At 40.1% G+C, this 22,674-nt stretch overlaps 1 protein-coding gene across 2 annotated transcripts in view; it reads left to right on the top strand.

Moving 5' to 3' along the window:
- Positions 1-13,923, top strand: part of LOC131559796 (BEN domain-containing protein 5-like) — a 558,988-nt gene extending 545,065 nt beyond the window's left edge. For both annotated transcript variants that reach the window (XM_058808276.1, XM_058808275.1), the window contains 3 exons: positions 3,960-4,108; positions 8,542-8,755; positions 12,580-13,923. In XM_058808276.1, coding sequence (XP_058664259.1) covers positions 3,960-4,108; positions 8,542-8,755; positions 12,580-12,740 — 524 coding nt within the window. In that variant the 3' untranslated portion in view covers positions 12,741-13,923. The remainder of the gene's footprint in view (positions 1-3,959; positions 4,109-8,541; positions 8,756-12,579) is intronic.
- Positions 13,924-22,674: the final 8,751 nt, after the last annotated feature.

The raw sequence follows: 22,674 nt of genomic DNA, 5'->3' as shown, positions 1-22,674 counted from the left end.
TCCTGAATTCATCTGCAGTTGCAGTGATCTCTTAAACCTAGAGTTTCAAATTACATGTAATTTATGTTACACTGCACTTCTAGCAGGCTGGACTTAATGCAAACTAATTGCATTTCTGTTTCACCTTAGAGACTTGTGATTTCTTTGCATGAGATGACAGCTGGTTTGTGCTGATGAATTGCAGCTGTGGGAAATGCTTGCCTGTTGCCATTTTAAACTTGCAGATCAAATATAGAACAGTCTCTTGAGCTAACGTGCAGTCAAGTAGTCAGTCTCCTAATTTCCCATCAACGTGTTGAATTCAGTGAGGAGCTGGAAGTCAATGCATTGTACTTGAGATTTAGGCCTTCAGCTCTGCTACTAAACTGGAGCCACTTTTGTAGCAGGAGTGAGGAGGTTCATCTTCCTCATGGTGACACCAAATTGCTCTTTGTCACAAAAGAGCCTTGGAGGCAGCTGTGGCAAACTACAGCAGTGAAAGCAGTACTGATCCATGGAGAAATGCTTAATACCATCTTCATGATTTTAGTATATTATTTCCAGGCACATCCCTTCATGGAGAAGGCAGGCATTTCACCATCTAGGGACCAGAGCAGTGGAAGAATGGGATGACTGTTGTGGAAAAGGTTATGGTGTCCCTCTTGAGCTCCTGGAATAATGTGTGCAGCCTCTTGCCTTGCACACGTGGGGAGCTGGAAGCCCTGCAGCTGTAGGCCTTTGCAGTTTGTTTTGTTGCACCTGAAAACACACCTAATTGGCCCTCTTTTTATCATTAGAGAGTAGGATAATTTAAAGAATTAAATAACTGACTCTCCCCTGTAGGGAGTTTAAATAGCCCTTGGATTGCAAAAGAAAAATTTCAATAACTTCTTTAAAAAAATAGCTGTCTCACAGGCAAGATCTGTGCCATTTCCTGTGGCTGGAAACATGGTCAGAAGTACTGAAGTTCTGTAGGGATAATGTTTGAGTGTTTTTAGCTCCCTGATAATTTCTTCAGCTTCATGTTAGATTGCAGAGAATTAGTGTTGCTCCTAAGTCAGGTGGTATATTCACATTCATTCAGAAACATTGGTTCATCAGTATGTGCACACAGACCCCCAAGGTTTTATTTTTAATCCCAGTTTAATTTTAGTGTTCCAGTTTGCAGTGTCTTGGGGACTGACACCAGAGTAGGGAGATGAAATGGACATCTTACCCACATGTCAGGAATTACTGTTTTTCAGCTTTTCTACATTTGTTTGGCTTTTTGATGTTTACAAAAAAAAAGGCCCAAGGTTTCTTTTAAGTACAGAAAGTACCAATATTACCACTTCTCACACTTGTGTTGTTTTGCTTCAAATTCTGGTAGACCATGTTCAAAAACTTACTGCTTACAAATGTATGCTGACCACTTTATCAGTCAATTTGGTTTTACTTTCTTACTAATTTCAGGAGTAGCATGTAGCCTAAAATGCATTTTTGAGGAAAAGGGAAGGTAAAAGGAAGCCTTCTACCACTTCATCCTGATTTGAGTTTGCTGGCCTCTTGGATATTCTAAAAAAATAGCAGTCAGGAGAATGATTTTGCAATAAAACATTTGTTTCCTTCTTGCATTCTGAAAATCGTCTTTTTTTGGTTTTCCCTGATCCTTATTACATAAGTGTTGTCATTGTTAAGCCTTTAGATGGAGGTATATATTTTTGTATGTCCCATTCTTCTTCTTTAAAATAAGATGCAGAGAGGGGGAGCTTGGAGTGTGGTGAATGGGGCACAGTGCTCTGTTGTCAGGCAGGAGTGCAGGCTGCATGTGCAATTCCCAGCCTGCAGGGTTGAAAATGCAGAGTTTAGTGGTTGTGGAAGTGGCTGTGGAGACTGCCTGGTTAGAGGCAGGTTTCTGTTTGGGAATCAAAAATCAGGATATAAAAAAGAGATTTTAAAGGCTTTCTTTTGGTGACTTCTAAGCAAGTGGTTAAAGCATGAATTGGAGCAGAGGTATTCTGACCTGTGAGAGCTGTGGTTGTTGTGGACTTTAATCAGCTTTTTCCTTGGGGAAGCTCTGGAAACCAAATTCCAGCTGTGTCAATATATGACTAAAAACAGTAAAAGTCTTCTAAATAGGGAGTAGTAAAAGTGTTTAAAGGGAAATAAATATTTCCTGCTAGGAAGAAGGTGGTTATACTTAGGTGTCTCCCTTAAAGTGACTTTCAAAGTATAAGAAAATAGCCCTTTGTGGAAGAATGTGAAGTAACAGCTTCAGAGATGACTTCTTAAGGTCACACTGGCAATTACATCCCTGCATCTGCTTCTTCAGCTGTGCCCATGCTGAGGGCAGGCTTTGGGTGCTTTACCCAGTCCAGGTCTTCCCCCAGTCTCAATCAGCTTTACAGTCTGAAGTTTAGGAAGTTCAGCTTGTCTTGGCTGTACTGTTGTATATTCATTGTGTTAGAGGTGTTTACTAAGATGACTATGAAATTATGATGCAAATTGGATGTTTTGTGATTTCTCTGTTTGTGCCATGGGGCTGGCTCTTAAGACCCTCTTGTTGGTGGCACTGCAGCGTAGGATTGTCTGAGTTGCCAAGACAACTTTTAGTCATTGGTGAGCGTGGAGTGGCAGCCAGCTGAGAACATTGAGCTGGCTCTGTAGGTGTAGGATAAGCTATAGGATAAATGTCAAATGCTGACAACGGAGGAAGCACTGCTATTGCTGTATAATAATCTCTAAATGAACCTGCACAAAGTGGGAGGGATGAATGCTGTGCTTGTTCCAGGCACAGGAACTATTTAGGATGCGTGACTAAGACCTGAGCTGTGGTGCCAGCGTGACTTGCAGAGTTGGATCAGCTCAGGGCTGGGTCTGTGTGCACAAACACTGAGCAGGGAGCTCAGGGGTCACCTCCTGATCGAGTTGTCACTGGCTGAAGATGTCAGGGTTGGGCTGCAGAGTGCTGCAGTGCTCTCAGCACCAGCCTGGGACAATTAGCACTGACAAGTGGGTGAGTTTATCCTTAGAGTTCTGGACACGGTGTCCAGAGTCTAACCTTGCTGTGCTGTGGAGCCACCGGCCCTGCATGGAACTTGAGTGCCTGCTGGAGCTTCTTGGGACCCTAGAGCCACACGTCAAGGGACACTGATAGGCTTGGGGCCATAGCCTAGACCTCTGGTGGAACCCCTGCAAGGAATGGAGTCAGGAAATCCAGTTCACAAATCACTTAAGTTTGTTCTTCTGTCCTTTTAGGAACATTTTATGTCTTCGATCTGGAAAAGTTGATGACTAACAAAATAACTAATCCACTTTTAAGTCTCAAACATAGGCTTAGTAGTATTCCGTTGTTTAATTTGTGCATTATTTTTGTTGATTAAAAATAAAAATCGGTGTTGGATGAATTGGACAAATCAAAATTCTAATTTATGTGGGGTTTTTTAACCTTTGATATTCTTTCTGTGCATGATACTTCAGCATAAGGAGCCTAAGTCTGTTTCCTTCATAGCATTGCTGCAGATCCTCCCTACTTTTATACACCTCTGTTATATCTAAAGAGATTTTGGATTTCTATAATATTTGTAATTCTGTGTGGATAATTTATGTAATTATCACAGTAAATTATGCAGGTTCCTATGCAACTATATGGCAATTCTTATTTGAAGAATTACTATTGTTGCTTTTGCTTTATAATTTCAGTGTCATTTTAACATAATTTCCATAGTGTGAAGAAATCTTACCCATATCTGTAATTGTCCTTATGCTTTAGGACTAAAATTAAACACTTAAATTAAAATTAAACATTTTAATGTTTAAAAAGCAGGAATACTTATCCTGCTTTTAGTTACTGATGTTCAGAAGTAGGATTTTGGTTTAGATTACTTCTAACATTAAATTGAACATGACTAATATGTTATTTTATGCTAATCATGGGTGATGAAGGGATTGATTTCATGTTCTCTGGGATAGCAGACAGCTCTCTTTTCTTAACTGTCTAGGACCTGCCATTGAGGTTGAAAAAGTAAAACCTGAATCAATTGAGCCCGAACCTGAGGTACAGAAGACCTTCAGTGAGGAAGCAAATACATCAACGTACTACCCTGCCCCTGTTCCAGTAATGGACAAGTATATTCTCGAGAATGGAAAGGTATTTTATATTAAATATAGCATGAGTCATTTTTAAATATCCATCTGGTGATGTTCGTGTGGAATTTTCATTGATTGTGGGGGTGTTGCATGGTAGCAGCTTGTAGAAGCTTCCTCAGTTTTCATGAAGGTGTGCTGTTATGCTGAGGAGAATTGTGAAGTTACACAGATATGAAGAGCATAGAAAAATATTCTCAGTGGTGAGAGCATTGAATGATGTGCAACATGAGGAATATAGATATTAAATAAATATTCATGCACAGGCAAATTGACATAGTCTTCAGTTGGTGGCATCCATAAATACACCAAATATTGACCAAAGTCAGTAACCCATGTTATAAAGTTACTTAACCAAATGAGTCTACTTAACCAAAATACTTCTTCCTAAAGGGTTTTTAATGTTTATAATGTGCTGTAGTCATATTACAGAGAAGCCCTCATGTTTGAGTTGGAGTGCAGGAGGTAGTTATGAACCCTGGAAGGAAAATGGGCTCCCTTGCTGCTGGTAGGAGCATTGCCACTGAATTGAGCTGATGTAGTGCTACTTTCCAGAGACTTTGTGAAGTTGCTGAAATACCATCTAGCTCTAGTTTGCCAGGACCTGACTGAGAGCTTTTCAGATTTCAGCCTGTTTAACACATTAACTGCTCATCTACCTAGGCCTGCTTTTACAGCTGTTTTCATTATCATTAAATAAATGTGATGTTTCTTCTACAAAACTGTAATTTCTTCAGAATTGCCTGTGCAGATCCTGTTTCTTGGTGTACAGAGATTCATTTGGGACCCTAATCTGAGAATCTTTAGGGAGGAAACATCCATTCCAGCTTTGCTGTGCAGTGGAATTACTGAAGGAATATAGCATGAAACTGTGTTTTCAGATTGGTGTTAAAAGGTTGACTGCACAATGTCTGTCCCTCTTGAGGAAGAATTCAACATAATCACTGGGGACAGAATGTACGTGAAAAATAGTAGAATCTTGACAGTTTGACAGGTATTTGGTTCAGATAGCTTTTCTTGGCTAATATATTTAAATATGTTATTTCCTTGATTATTTTGTGTAAATTTGTGCAATGAGTACTTAGGGTGTATTACTGTGCGAGTTTCCTCTACCTCCTTCTCTTCCACTTAAGGTCTGTGGGATAGGGCACATCCTTTAGTATTTGTATGCAGCTTTTCCTGCACCCTTTTTCATCTGTCAGCTTCTTGGCACTTTTGCTGAAGTTTTCTGTCTTTACACATATAAGTATCTCTTTAATTTTCTTTTTGTAATTTTGCTTCTTGGTTTGCCTATTTAATAGATCTACAGCCAGCTCAGATGCCAAAAATGTGAACTAATAATGTATTTGGAGTGTTGGAGGGTAGTTTTCTTCAGTTTTCCTTGTTTATGGCTTTATTTCAGTATTCCTTTATTGATATGCACCACTAGAGTAGTTGAAGTACTTTTTTTTTTACAAATCTTACCCTTTGTGGCACCAGATTTGATCTTAGTAGGATTCTTTCAGAACAGATAAATTTCTTCCCTCCAGAGGGAAAACGGAGCCTATGGCATTCATTTAAAGAAAAGAAAGAAGAAGAAAGAAAGGGGAAAAAAAGGGTTCATCTTCTGAGGCACGTTTTAGATCTGTTGCAGATGTTAGCACAGCCACGCTGGTGAGCGTCGCTTTGAATTCGCTGCCATCTCCGTTGCGTTGTGCTTGAAGGTTGATCCCACAGTTGCTGAAATTGGGAGTAAATTTCCCATTGATTTCATCAAGACAAGAGTCTGGCTCATGGGGCAGCTCTTCCAGCAAGAGGGGAATGTCTGCTGAGTGTGGAGTTCACTGAGCTTTGGGGCTGATAGGAAACAGTAGGGCCTGTTGTAGAGAGGTAAACTGAGACACAGGCAGATTGAATTCCTCACCCTAACAGTGCTAGAAATAGAAAATGGAGATGTAAGATTGCTGTGGCTGTGGCTGTCTGTCACATAGTTGTAGTTGCCATAGGTGTTTCATTCCAGCAATTGCTGTTTTAATAAATGAAGCATGTTAAAAGAAGAGATGATCATTCTGAAGCATAAATATTAAAAATACTTCCTGTAACTTGTTTTTTCTTTTGAATAACTTCAAGCTAATGAATAATGTAGTGGCTTTAGAGAACTAAATAATCTTTGGCAAAGGCAAACCCTAATTTTGGCAGAGAAGAGTTGGATTTTTGATGAAATACAGCGATCCCTACCACTAATGTAATACAAACACCCAAAATTTGCTATGTCACAACATTTCTAATCTTATTTATTTTCCTAGGTAACTTTCAGACATTTTCCTGAAGAACTTTTCCAAGATCTAACCAGAAATAACTGAATTAAAAAATGCACTGAAATTATTTTTGAGCACAGACTGCTCACTGCTCATTGAAGTTGCCTAACAAAATATGTAGAGAGCACCAAAAAGAGTGTGCCTTTATAAAAATCATTTATGAAGAGGCTCAACAACAGAGAAAAAGGAAAAAAAAAAGAGGGTGTTTGTGTTGTGGTTGTTACTAGTTTAATTTCTGTCCATGCAGACTTGTGAAAAGCTTCCTAGAATCCCTTTAGTGCAGGAGATTCTGCAGGAGAGGCAGCTTGCTGCATGGTTTTATGCTTTAAGGCAGGTAGAGTTTTCTTTTTTTTTAATATAACATAGCTTGTAGTCAAACCAGTCGTATTACTCTATTTAAGTTTTTAAACATCTAGTTGCTTTTGAAGGATGCCGTTGTAACAAGAAATTTCTTGGGGTTATAGTCCTCATTAATAATTAAAGCAGGTTTCCATTTACAGGAAAAAGGGTATTCAGTTGAATACAGGCAGTAAAATGTTGGTATATAAAATTTTACAGTAGCTTTTTCCAATTTTCATTGCATTTAATGGGACTTCTGTGATACTGCTCAGATTTGTGTGGGTAGCAGGCACAGTTTATGTAAAGCCAGATGAAATGAGTAAAACCACAGAAAACTAACAGCAGAGCAGTTAAGGCAAACAGTCTTCTCATGCAGTTTTGCTGTGGGATTTTGTTGATAGCATTTTTTTTTAATCATAAGAAGGTCAAAAGTTAGTTTTAAGTGTTAGTGTTGCAGAAAGAACCCCCATTGGACCAGACCTAATCAAAGCTAGATTTTGGCTATGTAGCAATCCAATTGTTCGGTATGTTGCACTTGTCCAGACTGTCTGAAGGTGAGTGCAGTGAGCTCTGATCAGCAGCTGGGAGCTGTGGGTCACACCTTTGTTATGATGAGAGCAGGTGTGTGTCCCAATGAGTGAAGTGCATCAGCACGTGAACAAAGCTGCTGTGTGCACAGGTAGTTGAGGAGTCTGCACTGTACTCCAGGAGCTGGAGCATGGACAGACAGGGTGCAAAGTGTTTGTGGTTCCATGCAGGGCCAGCGTGTGTGTCCTGGTTGCACTTGTGTCAGACTTGTGCTGGTTACTGGTGGAGTTACATCTGTGCTGGTGCTGGAAGGTGTCCTGAGGGTCAGGGCTGTCAGCTCAAGCACGTAGTGGCAGTCTAAGGATGGTGCTTGGATTCTTGTATGGCATTAGACTGGAGCACTGGGAATCTTGGGGTGGAGACATAGGGTAGCCCTGTGGGAGACAGCCAGGCACAGTCAGTGCTGACCAAGGCTAACAAGCAAAACCAGACTCGAGCATCTTCCTTATGGAGACTCTCCAGTGGCTTCATACTGTGTTTTCCAGTGCCCATATTATCCTGCTTTACTACTTCAGTGAAATACCTCGACTTCCCATTGTTCAGATAATGGAAAGATTATGATGTTGCTGCAATGGGTCATTGCCTAACCACAAAACAGTATTCATGTGGTGCATGTACATTGATCGTACATGATAGGCACACTTAGTGTTAGAACTGGAAGTTTTTCAAAGCTTCCAAACTCTCCTGGCTTATATTGAAACTGGAGCTCTCAAAATCCTTTCTCCCCTTCCAGTTACTTCAAACAATCAGGCTGGCTCTTGCCAACAGGTACAGGATACAACTTAGGAAGTAATTCTGTCTCTACTGCCTCTGGAATATGCTTTGGGTAAAGTGTTTTAGCCAAAGGGAAGTGTTTCATCTTGCTCCTGAATTAGGCTGGTGCAACTGCTTGGTTTATATGCTCTGCATAATTATATAATACTGGATGTGTTCACTGTTTCCTTCTCCAGTCTCTGTTCCTGACCACAGTCTTTCAGGAGAGAGGTTATGTGGGGGGGAAAAGTAGGGATTACTAAAAGGAACTATATTATTTATCGAGGTTGACTTGAACTCCCTGACCCACAAAGTTGGAAGAGTTTCAGAGTTAGGCAAAATGAATTTGTTCAGCCCTAATTACTGTTATTTTAGTTCCTAATATTAATGTTCCTACAGCACTTGGATACTGTTGTGTGCTACATACCATAGATAAGTTGTTATTATTACTACCTTCTAGGTCCATCTTGGCAGTGGAATTTGGGTAGATGAGGAGAAATGGCACCAGCTGCAAGTAACACAAGGAGATTCAAAGTATACAAAAAATCTAGCGGTTATGATTTGGGGAACAGATGTTCTCAAGAACAGAAGTGTCACAGGAGTTGCAACCAAAAAAAAGAAAGATGCCGTTCCCAAGCCACCTCTCTCACCTCACAAATTAAGCATTGTCAGAGGTAGGTTATTTGAAAACTTTTGCTTCCTGCTTTGGAGTTTAACCATTAATCACCGAGTTGAAAGATGCTTCTTTTCAGCTCATTTAAAATTAACTGATTAAAAAGTGTAATTCAGATTGCTATTGCATTGTGAAGTGCATACGTACCCAGGAGCAGTAGAACACATTGCAGTAGCTGTGCACAGTGCAGGCCTCCACAGCTGTACATTGTTGTACATTGACTTCAGTAAGGTTTGAAAATCATCACTTTAGACCACTTGCAGTGCAGGACTCTGAGCCTGGAGAACAACATGTTGTTCTAGAATTCATTTGTAGCATGCTGATTTTTTTAAAGTGCATATATTCCTTTAAACAAGACTGAGAGTAGCTTTACGACATTCTTTTATCCAGAACATAACCAGCTCTGGCATGAGGCACAGAAACCATTATAGCTGTGACTATAAAAATACGCATACCTTCAAAGGCAAGAAAGAGCAGTTCTCCCCTTTTAAGTGAAGAAAATGGAAATAGTAAAAATTAATTGTTGCACTTGAATTGGAATTTGGACAGGAAGTGTAAATCGCTGACCTCATCTGATAGGGAAAATTGCAATGACACTTTCAGTAACTGCAAGCCTGAGTCCATGTGTGTAGTACTTTGAGAGAGAGGAGGCTTTCTCCTTTATTTAAACTGAATGGTGAATTTCAGTCCCTTTGCATCATCATGCCTGTGTTGCATCATTTCTGTCTCTCTTGGTATTTCAGGCTTCTTTTTAAGTCAGAACTGAGTTGTTTCCTCATGGAATGCATACTGAAATTGGATGTTTAGGTTTTGTGTCCATTCTAAATTGCAGTAGGGCTGAAAGAAACCTCTCCATTTGGTAGAGCTTCATTATTCTGCATTTCCTGTTCTTAGTTGCTATGTGCTCTTAACTGTGAACTCATTAAGAGGTGGTGTAATTGGCCATGAAAGTACCATGTTTTGGAGTAAGAAATACAGTTCCTCTCTGAGTGTGTGTGTGTGTCTGTGTCTGTGTTGTGTGGGGAGAAATTGGAAACTTATCTCCGTACTGTCATCTTTCTTATTTTATAAGAAATGAGGAAAGGACGTGGGGGTTTTTTTCCACTAAGCTGCTTCAGGATTATATGTGGAAGTGTTGAAACTGTTCCATGTTGATTTTCTAGTTCTGTCTGGGGTCTTTAGGTACAATCCTTACAGATGTAGCTGAGCAGTGACATACTGGCCACATAAAGTATCCACTCTGTGGCAGTGGCTCTCCCAAAGGGGAAGCAGAATTGTTGCCCTGGTGTGCATTTACAAGCACACAGCACAAGGGGGTTATTTTCCACTGGCCCATTGCAATGTGGTTTCCAGTTTCCCTGCTGGAGGCTTTTGCTCCTCAGTGCTGCTGGCAAGGTTGTTTCTGTGAGAATTTCCTCTTCTACTTTTGTCAGGGCTACTCTAATGGCTCAAGCCATTTAAATGACAGCTTTCTTCTAACTCCCCTTGTTTTGGCTACAGTGAGTTTGGGAGTCTGCTCCAACAGGTACATGATGAGAGGCAGATGGGGCCCTTCCCTTTCTTCTCTTCCATACCTTTACACTCTCCAGCAATTCAGCTCTTCCCTATTTCCTCATTTTTCTGTGTTTTCTGTCATACTTCTGCTTCAAGCCTCAACCCTCATTTGAATTCTACTGTTACATGCCCTGGTTTTCCATGTTCCTCTTTTTAGTGTTTCTTTCACCTTGTCTCTGGTTTCCCTTTTGTTAGACTCCAGCCTGTACAATCTCTTCTTGAACCAGTTAATCTGCATGGCCAGTGTTGGAGGTGTCAGGCTGCCTGTATCAGTGGGACTGGGTAGTTCATAACCATGATTTTCCATGTTGTCGTGTCCTTTGCGTCAGTGTAAGCAGGTCTTGCCCCACCATGGAGAAGAAAGCAAAACAAAACAAGCTAATGACCAGCAAGGGGACAAATAGTTGAGGTTTGAGAGAGTTTTCCACAGCCAGTGATTTGGATCAGGCATCACCAAAAGTAGTGAAGCTCCTGGTTAGCCTTTGAGGTATACTCGAATCTTTGGTATTCAGCAGTACAAAGGGTGTCTCTGCTCCTGTAAAGCCAAAAAACAAGGGAGCAGAACCTCCAAATTATTCTTTGAAGCCCTAAGCCAGTGTCCTTATGCAAGCACTAAACTACTTCTACACCCTCTCACAAAAATGGAAGAGATGGAGAGGAAAAACTGTGATCAAGGATCTTTCTGATTCACACCAACTTTTAAAATTACAGCTTTTGAATGAGTTGTGTTAAGTGATTCTTTGCTTGGATTTGTGGCTAAATGAACAACACAGCCTGTCTTTCACTGGGAGTTCACCTTACTGGGTGTATCTGCCTGGGAGTGTTCTGACACCCTTGTAGGGCCAGCTTGTGTCCTGCAAACACACTGCCCTTCTTCAGGCTCCCAGTGATGTGATGTGCCTCTTCTTAGGTGTTGTATTTCCAATCATAGTTTATGGATGATCAGCATTTCAGCTATCAGGCTGCATGCTGGTTAATTTCATTTATTTTGTATTCAGTACATCTTACAACATAAAATTCACATTGCTTTAGATGTTCTCATTATTCTGTGGACACAGACTAACTTATTTAAAATAGATTTTTGAATGACAACATTAGCTCTTAATGTGTCTGATATCTCTATAGCTTCTTAAAAATCCCCACTGTGTAGTATGTAATAAAGAAATGATAAAAAGTATGATGGATGTGCACTGTTATAAACCTTGTTAATGCAAAATAACCTTTTATAAAACTTCTCAGAGGTTTCCAAATGAACTACAAAACATGCATAGTACTTAATTTTCATAACTTTTTAATATGGTGCATTAGAAATGTTGTAAAGCACATTAATTAAGCAATAATCTCTATGGCTTTCTGTATATGAAGCAATAAACAGCTAATGGAATAGATCACTAGGCAAAGCAGAACAGAATTTGTTTAACCAGTCTGGGAAGCCTACACAACAAAATACTTGGTCTGTTTATGAAAACCAAAAAAACCCAAACCTGCCTGTCACTAAGGAGTTATGTGTGTTGCTCCACTTCAGATTTCAGTAACTTCTGCAGGATTCTGGCACCAAACTTCCAAATCTGGGAAAAAAAATTGTCTCAACTTTCACTGCCCACGTTGCTTTTGCAGTTACTGCTATCACTTGCTTTTTGAATTCCAGATAATGTGTATTTCAGAATGTGTATTGATCAAACATGCAAGGAGATGGCACGTGTCCTGAATAATCCACCAGTAAAAGTGAAATAAGCCCAGGGACAGGGCAGCTGATAAAGACATGAACATTAATACATGTTCATAAGAGATAAAAAAAATGAAATAAATGAGTTAAGGTGTTCTCCTGCTGTTTACTGCTTCTCTTCCTGAGCATTGTCATTTCCGTACCCTGCTGAAGAGGTGAAGGTGGGAGTGACTCACTGTGGATACAGCTCTGGTGGGACACTTCACCTGGGAGGAGACTAAGTCTGTTGTGGAGATTCAGACAGATGCAGGGGTCAGGCAGGCAAGGCTGGCACTGTAAAAGGTTGGGTTTAGCCTTGTTTCTGTATGGAAAGCCTATTAATGTAGTCACAGCATAACTGGAAGTTGGTCATGCCACTGATTCAAGCCTGGTGACAAATCTTGACTGAAACAAGATAGACAGTGAATCAAGGAAAGCTTCTCTTGTCTTGCAACAAATATACACAGTGCTTACTCACTGCTGTCTCTTGAGTTGTCAGCCCAACTCAGGGCTATTGTGTTTTCTAAAAATATCCTAATGACTCTTTCCTTTTTTTTTCTCCCCAGAATGTTTGTATGATAGAATAGCACAAGAAACTGTGGATGAAACTGAAATTGCACAGAGACTCTCCAAAGTCAACAAGTACATCTGTGAAAAAATCATGGATATCAATAAATCATGTAAAAATGAAGAAAGGAGGGAAATTGCAAAGTACAATTTGCAATAAATTTTGGATTTTTAATAAAGTCTTAGTGTTTTACTTAAGTGTTGGTTTTTGATTTGTGTGGCATTTTTGCTGATGGGAGAAGCTGAATTGAAGCGTTGCTCTCTGCCTATAACTGATTCGTTTTTTGAGCAGTTCTGTCATGGTGTAAACTGCTTTTAACTAATGTAAGATATATTGTAAGTTCACTCCCAATGAAAACTGAAGTTTCCAAGGTTTCTCCAGCGAGTTGCAGTTTGTTACCTACGGTTGTACATTGGTTCTGGCTGTGTGGACACCGACCCGTTTGCCCTGCATTGAGTTTTGCTGGAGTTGTTGGATCTCAGCTGCAGTAAAACATCTGCTTAGAAGGAAGAACTGTACAAAATTCACTTTGCTATTGGAAAGGATTTTACTGTATTTTACAAAGTGTTTTTTTCTGAAATGAAATTTCAATCGTTTGTTTTTATAAATCTTTGTTTTGATCTCTAACAATATATTTGATCAAAAATACACAAAGAACGTTTCTTTTCAATTATCTTGTAGGCAGATCACTATTACCATCACAGTTAAAAAAACAAAAACTAAACAATGAACAACAAAGTACCCAAAGCTGTAAGCTGTAAAATCATGATAATTCATTTTAATAAATAAATCTAAAACCACTTCTTTTACAGGGACCTAGACACTTCAAATTTCTGGTTGTGGTATAAAGTTTCTCAGTGTGTCCATACTATTGTTCTTAAAATATTACCTTTTTAGTGTATTTGTACTTTCAAACAATTTAAAATTTGCCACACTATGGCAAGAGTATGTACAGTAGAAAATTTAGTACAATTTTGTTTGGGTCCATCATTTAACAATGGACACTTTTAGCACAAATTTTAATTACAAATAAAAATAATTTTCTACATTGAAGTTAGACTTGCGATGCAAAGTTTTTAGAAATAATTTGTCATCAAAAATGTCATTTGTCATTGAACTATATGTTATTGCGTGTAAGTGAAGCAAAATATTCTCTTTTCATGAAGGATTTAGAGATAACTTGAGATCTGGATTGATGAATTTTGAGGGTCTGTGATCTCACTTAACCTTCTATTTATTCTGTGCTCACAGCTGTGATTGTCTCCCTTGCAGCCTACCTGTTCCCAAGTGTCAGCATTTGTTTCTTTACCACTGCAATTCTGTTTCCTGTAGTCTTGAAAAACTTCCCATTTCTTATCACCTTCCTGTAGCACTGGTTCACCCTGAGGTGAAGCCTCTTTCAGTGTCCTATAATGTAGATAATGTGGAAAGGAACAGGCTGCTCGGGTGGACTCACTATGCCTGGAAGTATTTAAATGATAAAAGATATAGATGTGGCACTTGGGGACATGGGTTAGTGGTGGGATAGGCAGTGCTGGGTGAATGCCTGGACTTGGTGATCTTAAAGGTATTTTCCAACCTAAATGATACCATAATTCTTTAGTGTGGAGGGATAGAATGTAAGACAATAGTGCAGAAGGCAATCTCACACCTGAGGACTTGCAGCTGTGCTCATCACCAAAGATTAAGAACAGCCCTGAACTTAACAGGCCACAGCTGTCTCCAATGAGGAGATGAGTGCTACAAAAGAGGGGGTTAGCTGGGTGAGAGGACAGTTGGAATTTGTTGGTTGTGCTGTGAAGAAGAGTCAGTGCTGTGAGGAGATGTCCATGAGAAATCACTGAAAAGGTATGGGAGCTTTGAAATAAGATGACAACACTTTAAAGGGCTGGGTGAGTGTAAGAAAAAGAGGAGGGGAGGAGGAGGTGTGATAGACCTGTCTTGGAAGAGATGAGACAAACAGCAGGTTGTTTCTCCCTGTACTTCACCTGTATGTAATTAGTGTCTTAACTCATAGCTAAGTGTTTGCATTATGCTTTCTAAAGTCACTTTTATGGTTACCTTGCACCAGCCTCGTGCTGTGCTGCCAAACAGGAACACCAAATTTTCACCACTGGTGCACCTGCATTCCTGTCCCTTCCCTTAACCCCACAGTGTGACTGAACTGGTGTGTCAGATCCCATTGGTTTCCAGGGTTCATTTCTCAACAGCTGCTTCCCATGGGATGGAGCCAGAGCTTTTGTGGTGAGGGGTGGAAAGAGCAGGAGTGTGTTTTTCCAGTGTCTTATGTGTGCCCTGAAGTTTCTTTGAATGGCCTCCCTTGTCTTCTGCTAATATCGAAAGTGTTCTTAGGTAGTGTTTAATGAAGTGCATAAATGTTTATGTTTCCTAATTTGGGATGCTAAATAGCAGATTAGTGTTTAAAATGTCACTGCATGTATCCTTTTATTAATTAAAGAGAACAAATAGAGATAACACTGAAAAAACATTTGAACAGCAAGTTTCCCCTTTTCAAGCAGACTTGTGAATGTACAGGGTTGGGGTTTTTTTATGTGATACTAAGGCAACTCACTATTTTGGGGAAAGTGCCCATAATTTCCTTAGTATTTTATGGCTTTAGTACTAATGTGTTTCCATTGTAACACATTCTTTAATGAGAAGATCAAGTTGAACTTCTTAGAAGATAAGCCTATTTTATGAAACCTGGAAAAAGCAGCTTAGAATTTAATTAGAGTTAGGACTCCAGCCTGGCCCCAAAAATCAGAGGTGTTAATTCCTTCTGCAAAACCAGCATCACCTTTCTAGGGCTTCTCCTTGACGTACTAGTCCCATCAGATGTTAATACTGCATTTTGCTGAAGAATTAAAATGTTCTCCTTGGGCACAGTATCTTGGAAGGCATCATTAAATTTTTCCTGGAGATTTCATCAGCCCGGGCTAGTTTTCATTTGAGTTCAACACGGATATTTGAGTGGCACAAAAAAGTTCAGTTCCCTTTGAAACATAGTATCAATGGGGGCTAAGAAATGTGTCCGTTGGACTGGGCAAGTGATGTTTAATGTGCCACTCGAAACTTTGTTGAGTCATGTTAAAGAAGTAGGATATATTAAAGGTAGAACATTGTGTTTCAACTTGAACGAAATCTTTGGATACTGAAAATAAGTTTTTTGCTAATAATAAGCCATTTCTGCACACTGTGGTTGTATGGCAGCGTGCTGAGTGCTCTGCAGGGAGTAATGGGTGTGTGAATAACATTTTATACTTTTATTTGGTCATTACTCTTGTCTTTTCCCTCCCCATGAGCCAGTATCAAGGTTGTACAATTGTTTCCTAGTGTGTCTGTTTGAAGTAGGGAAATAGGCTGCAGTTCCATGTTCCAGCAATACCCAAGAAAAATAGGAACTTTAATGAGGTGTGCTTTTCTGCATTGCAAAACTGATGTATAAATTAACTGTGAGTTTCATTTCATTTTCCTGCACTGCGTTTATGACCAGGGCTGTTCTTGTTGGTACATTAATTTTTCCATAATTGTGCCTGCCCGTACATAGTTTGCTTTGTTCATATTGCGTCTGCTGTGAATCTACCATAGGAAACTTTATAGAAAATAGTCCCTACTAACTTTTTCCTGCTCTAGGGTAACTTCTTACCTGTACATCATGAGAAACAGGAGAGAGTTTTGACAGAAAGTGAAGTAGGTTTTATTACACCCTGTAATACCCCTCATTCGTCATTCTAAGGTTTGTGCTATGCCATTACTTCATACTGTAAACCTGGATTTGTAAGGATCAGAAAGACATGGATTTAAGAGGAAGTGACAGTTTACTCTTTTTTTTAATCAAAGCAGGAAGGAGGTATTGCTGTTATATGAATAATCTGATCTTCTGTTGCCACACATTGCTGCAGTAATTTGTGATATTCATGATCTGATCCATATTAAAGTGCCTCTGGCACACTTGCAAGGAAGCAAGATTAGAGGTAACAAAAAGGGCTTTATTTTCTATTAGTGATTTTATAAGGGATATGAGCTGTTGTGTTAAAGGAAAGAATCATACCAGGGACTTTCATAGCTGAAATCTAGCCACTCAATTAAAAAAAAAGAAAGAAAACTAGTATTTATTAGAGAGGGGAAAAAATTGTTCACTTCTGCTGTTCCAGGTTTGGATTTACTGGTGCTTTATAGAGATGGGAGAGTTTTTAAAGAAAATAGTAAAATACTTATGTCGAAGTTGAACTCTAAGTAGGAATTCAAGGTTGCATTGGTTAGCTGTTGTTGGCTGTCAAAAGCAGGTGCATTCTCCCTGTGGGAGGTCACTTTTTTGCACCTTACCTTTGATGTTGTATCGGAGAGATTACTGTGATGGCTGCTTTGTTGTCTTAAGCAGAGATTATTGTCCTCTTGGAAGTTTTAAGTAGCAATAAATTGAACTTTTTGGGATTTACTGAAATTGCAAAGATAATTCTACTTCACACTTCCAGAATCTATAGACTTTTAAAAATTAAGGCTAAGTGCAGTTCATTGTTAAAATGATACAATCTTGATGCAGAAGCTCAGAGAATTGTGTGAATTGGGAACATTGTGTATTAGCTGTGGCTTCACTGTGTATTAGCTCTTGAGAACTCCAAATCTGGCTGGTTTCAGAAAGGGAAAGCAAGGTTGTGTCACATGGAGCTGCACTGAGGATTATTTCAATATTCCATCTTTCTGACATGAGAATTCTCTTCTGAAAGAGACAAAGACACAACTTGTGCCTCCTCAGAATGAGGTGGTAGCTTTCTCCATACTCTTGAAAATATTTGTCATTCTGTGTGTGCCTTTAGTCTCGGATTGATGAAGTCATAACATCAATTGCTCAGACTTTATTGGTGTCATTTTTTTCATCATAACAGTGTGGAACTCTGAAGTGATTCATACAATACCGAGGCAATAAAAGCGTTATGAAGTGCAATCATTGCGTGTTTCGTGCTCAATAGCTAATTTTTAATTTCACCATCTTGGATATTTTTTCATCCCCTCAGGGTTCCTAAATAGGGAAAGAGAATCATTTGGACTTGGACAACAGGAGCAGTGATTCAGGAAGGAATTAATTTATGTGCTTGTTCATCTGTTTTACTTTTGCAATTATTTTTCCTGTTTATGTTTGAACAATAACTTTCATTCCGTGCATCAGATACCCTCTTGTCATACAGTGAAGTCATGGTTCTGTGGTTGTGAGATCATTTGTTTACCATAAAGAGGAAAATACCTCACTTACAGCATCAGATGAAGTTGCATTATGGCTGGATCAGAGCAAAGGGGAAAGCGACTCTGGGAGGGGAGGAAGAAGCTGAGCCTAAAGGATTTTTTTCTGTGCTGCCTTCTGGCTAGAAAACTTCTTCCTACAAAGAAAATTGTTTCCTCCACATTTAGCAGGATATCAACTTTATGTTCCTTGTTTATTGATAGTAAAGCCTTAATGGAACTGAAGTCTTTATGAATATATATGTTTATTGCATCAGGCTACCTACTGTCATGCTGAATTTTGGTCTTTAGTGATTTGAAATTAAAGAGTCACAGAAAATTTCCTGAACAACCCAAGAGAGGCATAGGCTGGGGGTGATTTAGCTTTTATTGTAACATAACAATTGCTAAAAGTTCTGTGAAATAGAAGATGAGAAGTGACGTGTGTTGGTGTTTTTGTATCCTTTATAGTTGGCCTGAGCTTTCATGCTTTTGGAGTAGAGAGGGGTGCAGGTTTCATGGGATTGCTGATCATTAGAAGAATTGGCTGTGAGCACCCTTTGGTGTTCACCCTGCTGGATGTGAATGATGGCCTGGGACAGCAACAGAGGGAATGTGCCTTGGTAGTGCCATATCACACTGGTACCAGCCCCTTCCACAGGAGACTCAGATGAAAAAGCTTTATGGGAGCTTCATATCCTTTATACTCAAATACATCTTTAATGTCAGCCCAAATGTTTATTTAAATCTTACTGAATTGTAGTTTAGTTTAAAAAAAAAGATGTACTTTCATGTATTTCTCATTTTTCTTGTAATTAATTGAGTATCATTCTGGGAGATGTCTTTCTCCATGTTTCAGTTGGGGTATTAAGCCACTGATACTTGAAAATAGTCCATTTGGACATTCTGTATTTGTGAGCCAGATGAACTATGACTTTGCCTTTCCTTATGGAGTCCTTTGCAGGATTTATGGAAGTACCTTTAGAGAATAATTCTCAAAGTGTGTAAGATGGAAGGTGGACGGGTCAAAGCATTGCCTTCAAATTAATGTTCTGTGTTTTCATTTCTTTAAGAGTCTTAGGTTATGAAAAACTAAAACTCTGTAAAGTAGGAGTTTGCTTTCTTTTCCTGCACTGTATATTAAAATTCTTTGACACTCATTGGTTTTCGTGGCATTTGCAAGGACACTTTAATCTTCCAGGATCAAGTTCTTCTTTTTGCTGTAGATCCCTACAGGAATAAGCAACCCAGGGTGTGCCTTTGAGGGTAAACAAGGCTGAAGGTGCTTTTGTAGGGTCATCTCTCCTTTGGAGGACAATACAAGGAGCCACCCTCCTTTCTAGGACTGGGAAGGACACCCCGGAGGGTTGGCTTCTCTTTAGCTACTGTCCCCTAATGCAGCTCATCCAAGAAAGGTTTCTTGCCACATTGGTGGGTGTGGGCAAATTCCACTCTGTGGCTTTCCTGAGCTTACAGAATAACTGAGATTCACTCACCCAGCCTGGTGTGGAGGAGCATCCCAGTCTGGTGGTGCAGGAAAGCAAAGAAGAGGTGGTAGAAGGGTCACATAATCCTTTCCCACAGACAGTTAGTATGTGCAACTGAGGTGAAGTCAGTACCCAAACAGCAAAATCCCAAGCAGTTTACCTGGAATTTAAGGTTCCAATCAGTGAAAAGTTGTATTAATTAAAAAAATCCAATCACTCTTAAAGCTCCCAGAATTTAACCTTTATGAAGTGACAAAATCAGCATTTTCTTCTGCAGCCAGGGACCTCTATCTATTCCAGATACACAGCTGTGTGTGTACAGGTGTGATGTGCCATTATTCTGTGTAAATCTGCCTGTGCCATGTAAACCCACAACTGGATAATATTCCTGATGGTCCCCAGCCCTGCCTGTTTTCCTGGTGTTCCTTTCTCCGTGCTGTTCCTTCTGCAAATGGGAGTCTGTGCTCTGTGCTTGCTTCAGAGGGACAAGGCAGGAGCGTTTCATGATTCCTGCCTTGCAAATTGTCAGCGGGGCTCTGAAGTGAAATACCTGCTTGTTATTCCTGGGGGTGACTGACACAGAACTAGAGCATTTCCTTGGGAGATCTGGTAGTGCTGCTGTCACTGTAAGGCAGACTTTGCCTTTCAGGGACTTCACACAGCAGCATTTTCTTGTTGTTTTTTTATTTTTTTCCCCCCTGCCCTGTCAGTGCCTAGGTTGTAGCAAAGAAAATTTCATTCTCACATGGAGGTCTTTAAGTGATAACATGGAATAAGTAAATCTTTCAGCAGTATCTCTTAAAAACATTAATTTCTCAGAGGTTCCCCTGCTTTTGCAGAGGGTCAGTGGCCTGGAAGTTTCACACCTTATGGCAGTGCCCAGGTGAGTGCTGGAAAACATTGGGCACCTTGACAGATGTATTCTGATCTATGGCTTTAATCAGCCCTCTGTTAGTTCCTTTTCCCAGCTGCTGTGTGAGAGCAGCCACCTGGTGAACTGGGCAAGAAAGAGCCATTTCCAATGCTGTGATCTGAGTGTGGCTCTTGATAAGGCTGATTTTGCTGTGCCTGGAGGTGTGCAGGCTGTGGTGGCTGCTGGGCTGTTCCATGAGCTGGTGTGGCTCCCTGCAGAACACATCACAAAACTTCACTCAGCTGCTCCCTTGAAAAGAAACCTTGGCTGGACCACAGCAGTGCTGTTCAGAAAAATCAAGCATTCTTGAGAATCCATCAAAGTGTGAAATCCATCTTTTCCTTGAGTGGCTTATTCCAGTGCTTAGTACTGCCCTCGCTGCTCAACTTGTGCCTTGTTTCTCTGTGAGTCTTTCTGGCTTAACTTATTCCTAGCTCTTAATTTGCCTGTCTTAATGCCTTCCCCCAGTATTTGTGCAGCTCACAAACACCTCAATAGACTGACTGAATGCCTTCACTCTCCTTCCACCACAGATTTTCTAGGTCATGACTGACTCATTTTTTGAAATGCTTTTCCTTTATGACTACCCAAACTCATTTGAGTTTTATGGAAATTCTTTCTATAGGAGTGTTTGGTTTCGTTAATGTGATACAATCCAGTGGTTTAGGACACGTCACTTTGTATTAAAATATGATATACAATACTAATTTCATTTTGTGGGCCAACCTTAATTTAATTTTGAAGAAAAAACCTCTGATATAATGTGATACTTAACCAATTGATGTCCCAGTGTATTTTTACTCTATTACTAAGTGTAGCTCTGTCCTGGAAATGTTGTTTTTCAAATGAGTGTTTATCTCTGCTCCACTTTCCTCTGGTTCTGTACCACTCACATGCCAGTGAGGAGACAGAGCACGTTCCTCCTGCTTTTTCCAGCTGCTCATTCCTGCACTCACAGCTGGGCCAGGCAGGTGGGTGATGGGGCCCAGCTGGGCTCTGAAGGGCAGCAGGTGAACAGAGTTTCACAGAAAATAGGACACTGAAGAGGTAAAACTTGGAAGAAAGGGAAGCCAGAGCCATTTTACTCCTGTGGAATGTGTCTACAGGATATGTGCAGGGTTTCCTTGGATGAAGATGCCTTTGAATTGCCAAAGGATGGGGAAAAGTTATCATAAGTTATCATTATGTTGTGATATTAGAACTGGGTAGGGTATCCCCAGGGAGAAACTTCAACTTTTGTGGAATTGCTCCACTCTGGAACCTCCAGCCAAGTCCCAAGAAGGAATCTGACCTGACAGCAGAGCTTGCTGTGCATCAGCCCTTGCTGTGTCTGCTGTGATAAATTAAAGGCTGCTTTGGATATGACTTACACACATTTTGTTTGACCATTCCTGCTAAATGCTCAATATCCCCTCTTAACCGATGAGATGAGGAACTGCCGAGTTCCTCCACTGAGATGGTTTAATGAAAATTGTTCTTTGCCAGAATTTTGAAGGTCAAAACCAGCTTAAATATGTAAACAGATATTCTATCAAGGTAAAGTAAAAAAACTTACAATTAATCTCTTCTAAGAAATCACTTCCTTCCTTTGAGAATTTTGAATTATGCTAGACAAGATTCTTCTAAATTTCCTTCATCATCTCTCTGAAGATTCCGTGTTAATTAACTTAGTCATTTATAAACGTTATGAAATCATGTTATTGACTTATTTCTATTTGTAAAGGCACCAGGAAATTTGTGTACTGCACCCTTTGAAAAGTAATTAATTTTTCACTCCTAAATGCCTATTGATATTTTTTGTGCTTCCTATTGATTTGAAATTAATATCTCTGCCAATTGAAAGCTCACATGCTGGTTTGTCCAGCTTCCAGAGAATGGACAGGGCATCATTGCTGAGCTGTTCTGGTTAAAATTATCACCTTCATCTGATGACCTCAGGAAAAAAGGTTCTGGCAAATTCTGCCTGGTCTGGGCTCCCTCCCTCTCTGGGGCTGGTGGAAGGTGACCCTTTTCCACGTGGATTGGGAGGGGTTGGCAAGGTTTTAACTAACTAGTGTCTTAATGATGGGAGGAGTTAGGTCAGAGCAGTTTAAGTGCATGTTGTAATACCGAGGGCAGAAACCAGCTGATGCCCTTACCCCAGTGCTGCAGGATTATTAAAAACACTCTGGGAAAGGCCTTGCTGATGTTTTGCACGGTTATGGGTGGTGCAGAAGTTGCTCTCAAGGTCTCCTTGCTCGCCCGGCTAATCCGATTTCCTGTTTGGGAGCTCAGGTAGAACCTGTACCTGAGAGGTTTCACCTTTGTGGTGCAAGATCTTGCTGGATTTTCACCCTCTGTGTGTGAGAGTTTTGCTTCTCATCAATGACCTGTGGTGAGATGCAGAGAGTCCCACAGGCTGCAGAGTTTGCTGAATGCGTTTGGGGCGGGTGGTGCTTTGTGTGCCCTGGCCACTGCTCAGGGGACCTGCATGGCA

The sequence above is a fragment of the Ammospiza caudacuta genome, chromosome 7 (assembly GCF_027887145.1).
Source record: "Ammospiza caudacuta isolate bAmmCau1 chromosome 7, bAmmCau1.pri, whole genome shotgun sequence".
NCBI lineage: Eukaryota > Metazoa > Chordata > Aves > Passeriformes > Passerellidae > Ammospiza > Ammospiza caudacuta.
This window is presented reverse-complemented; position numbering and strand designations above follow the sequence as displayed.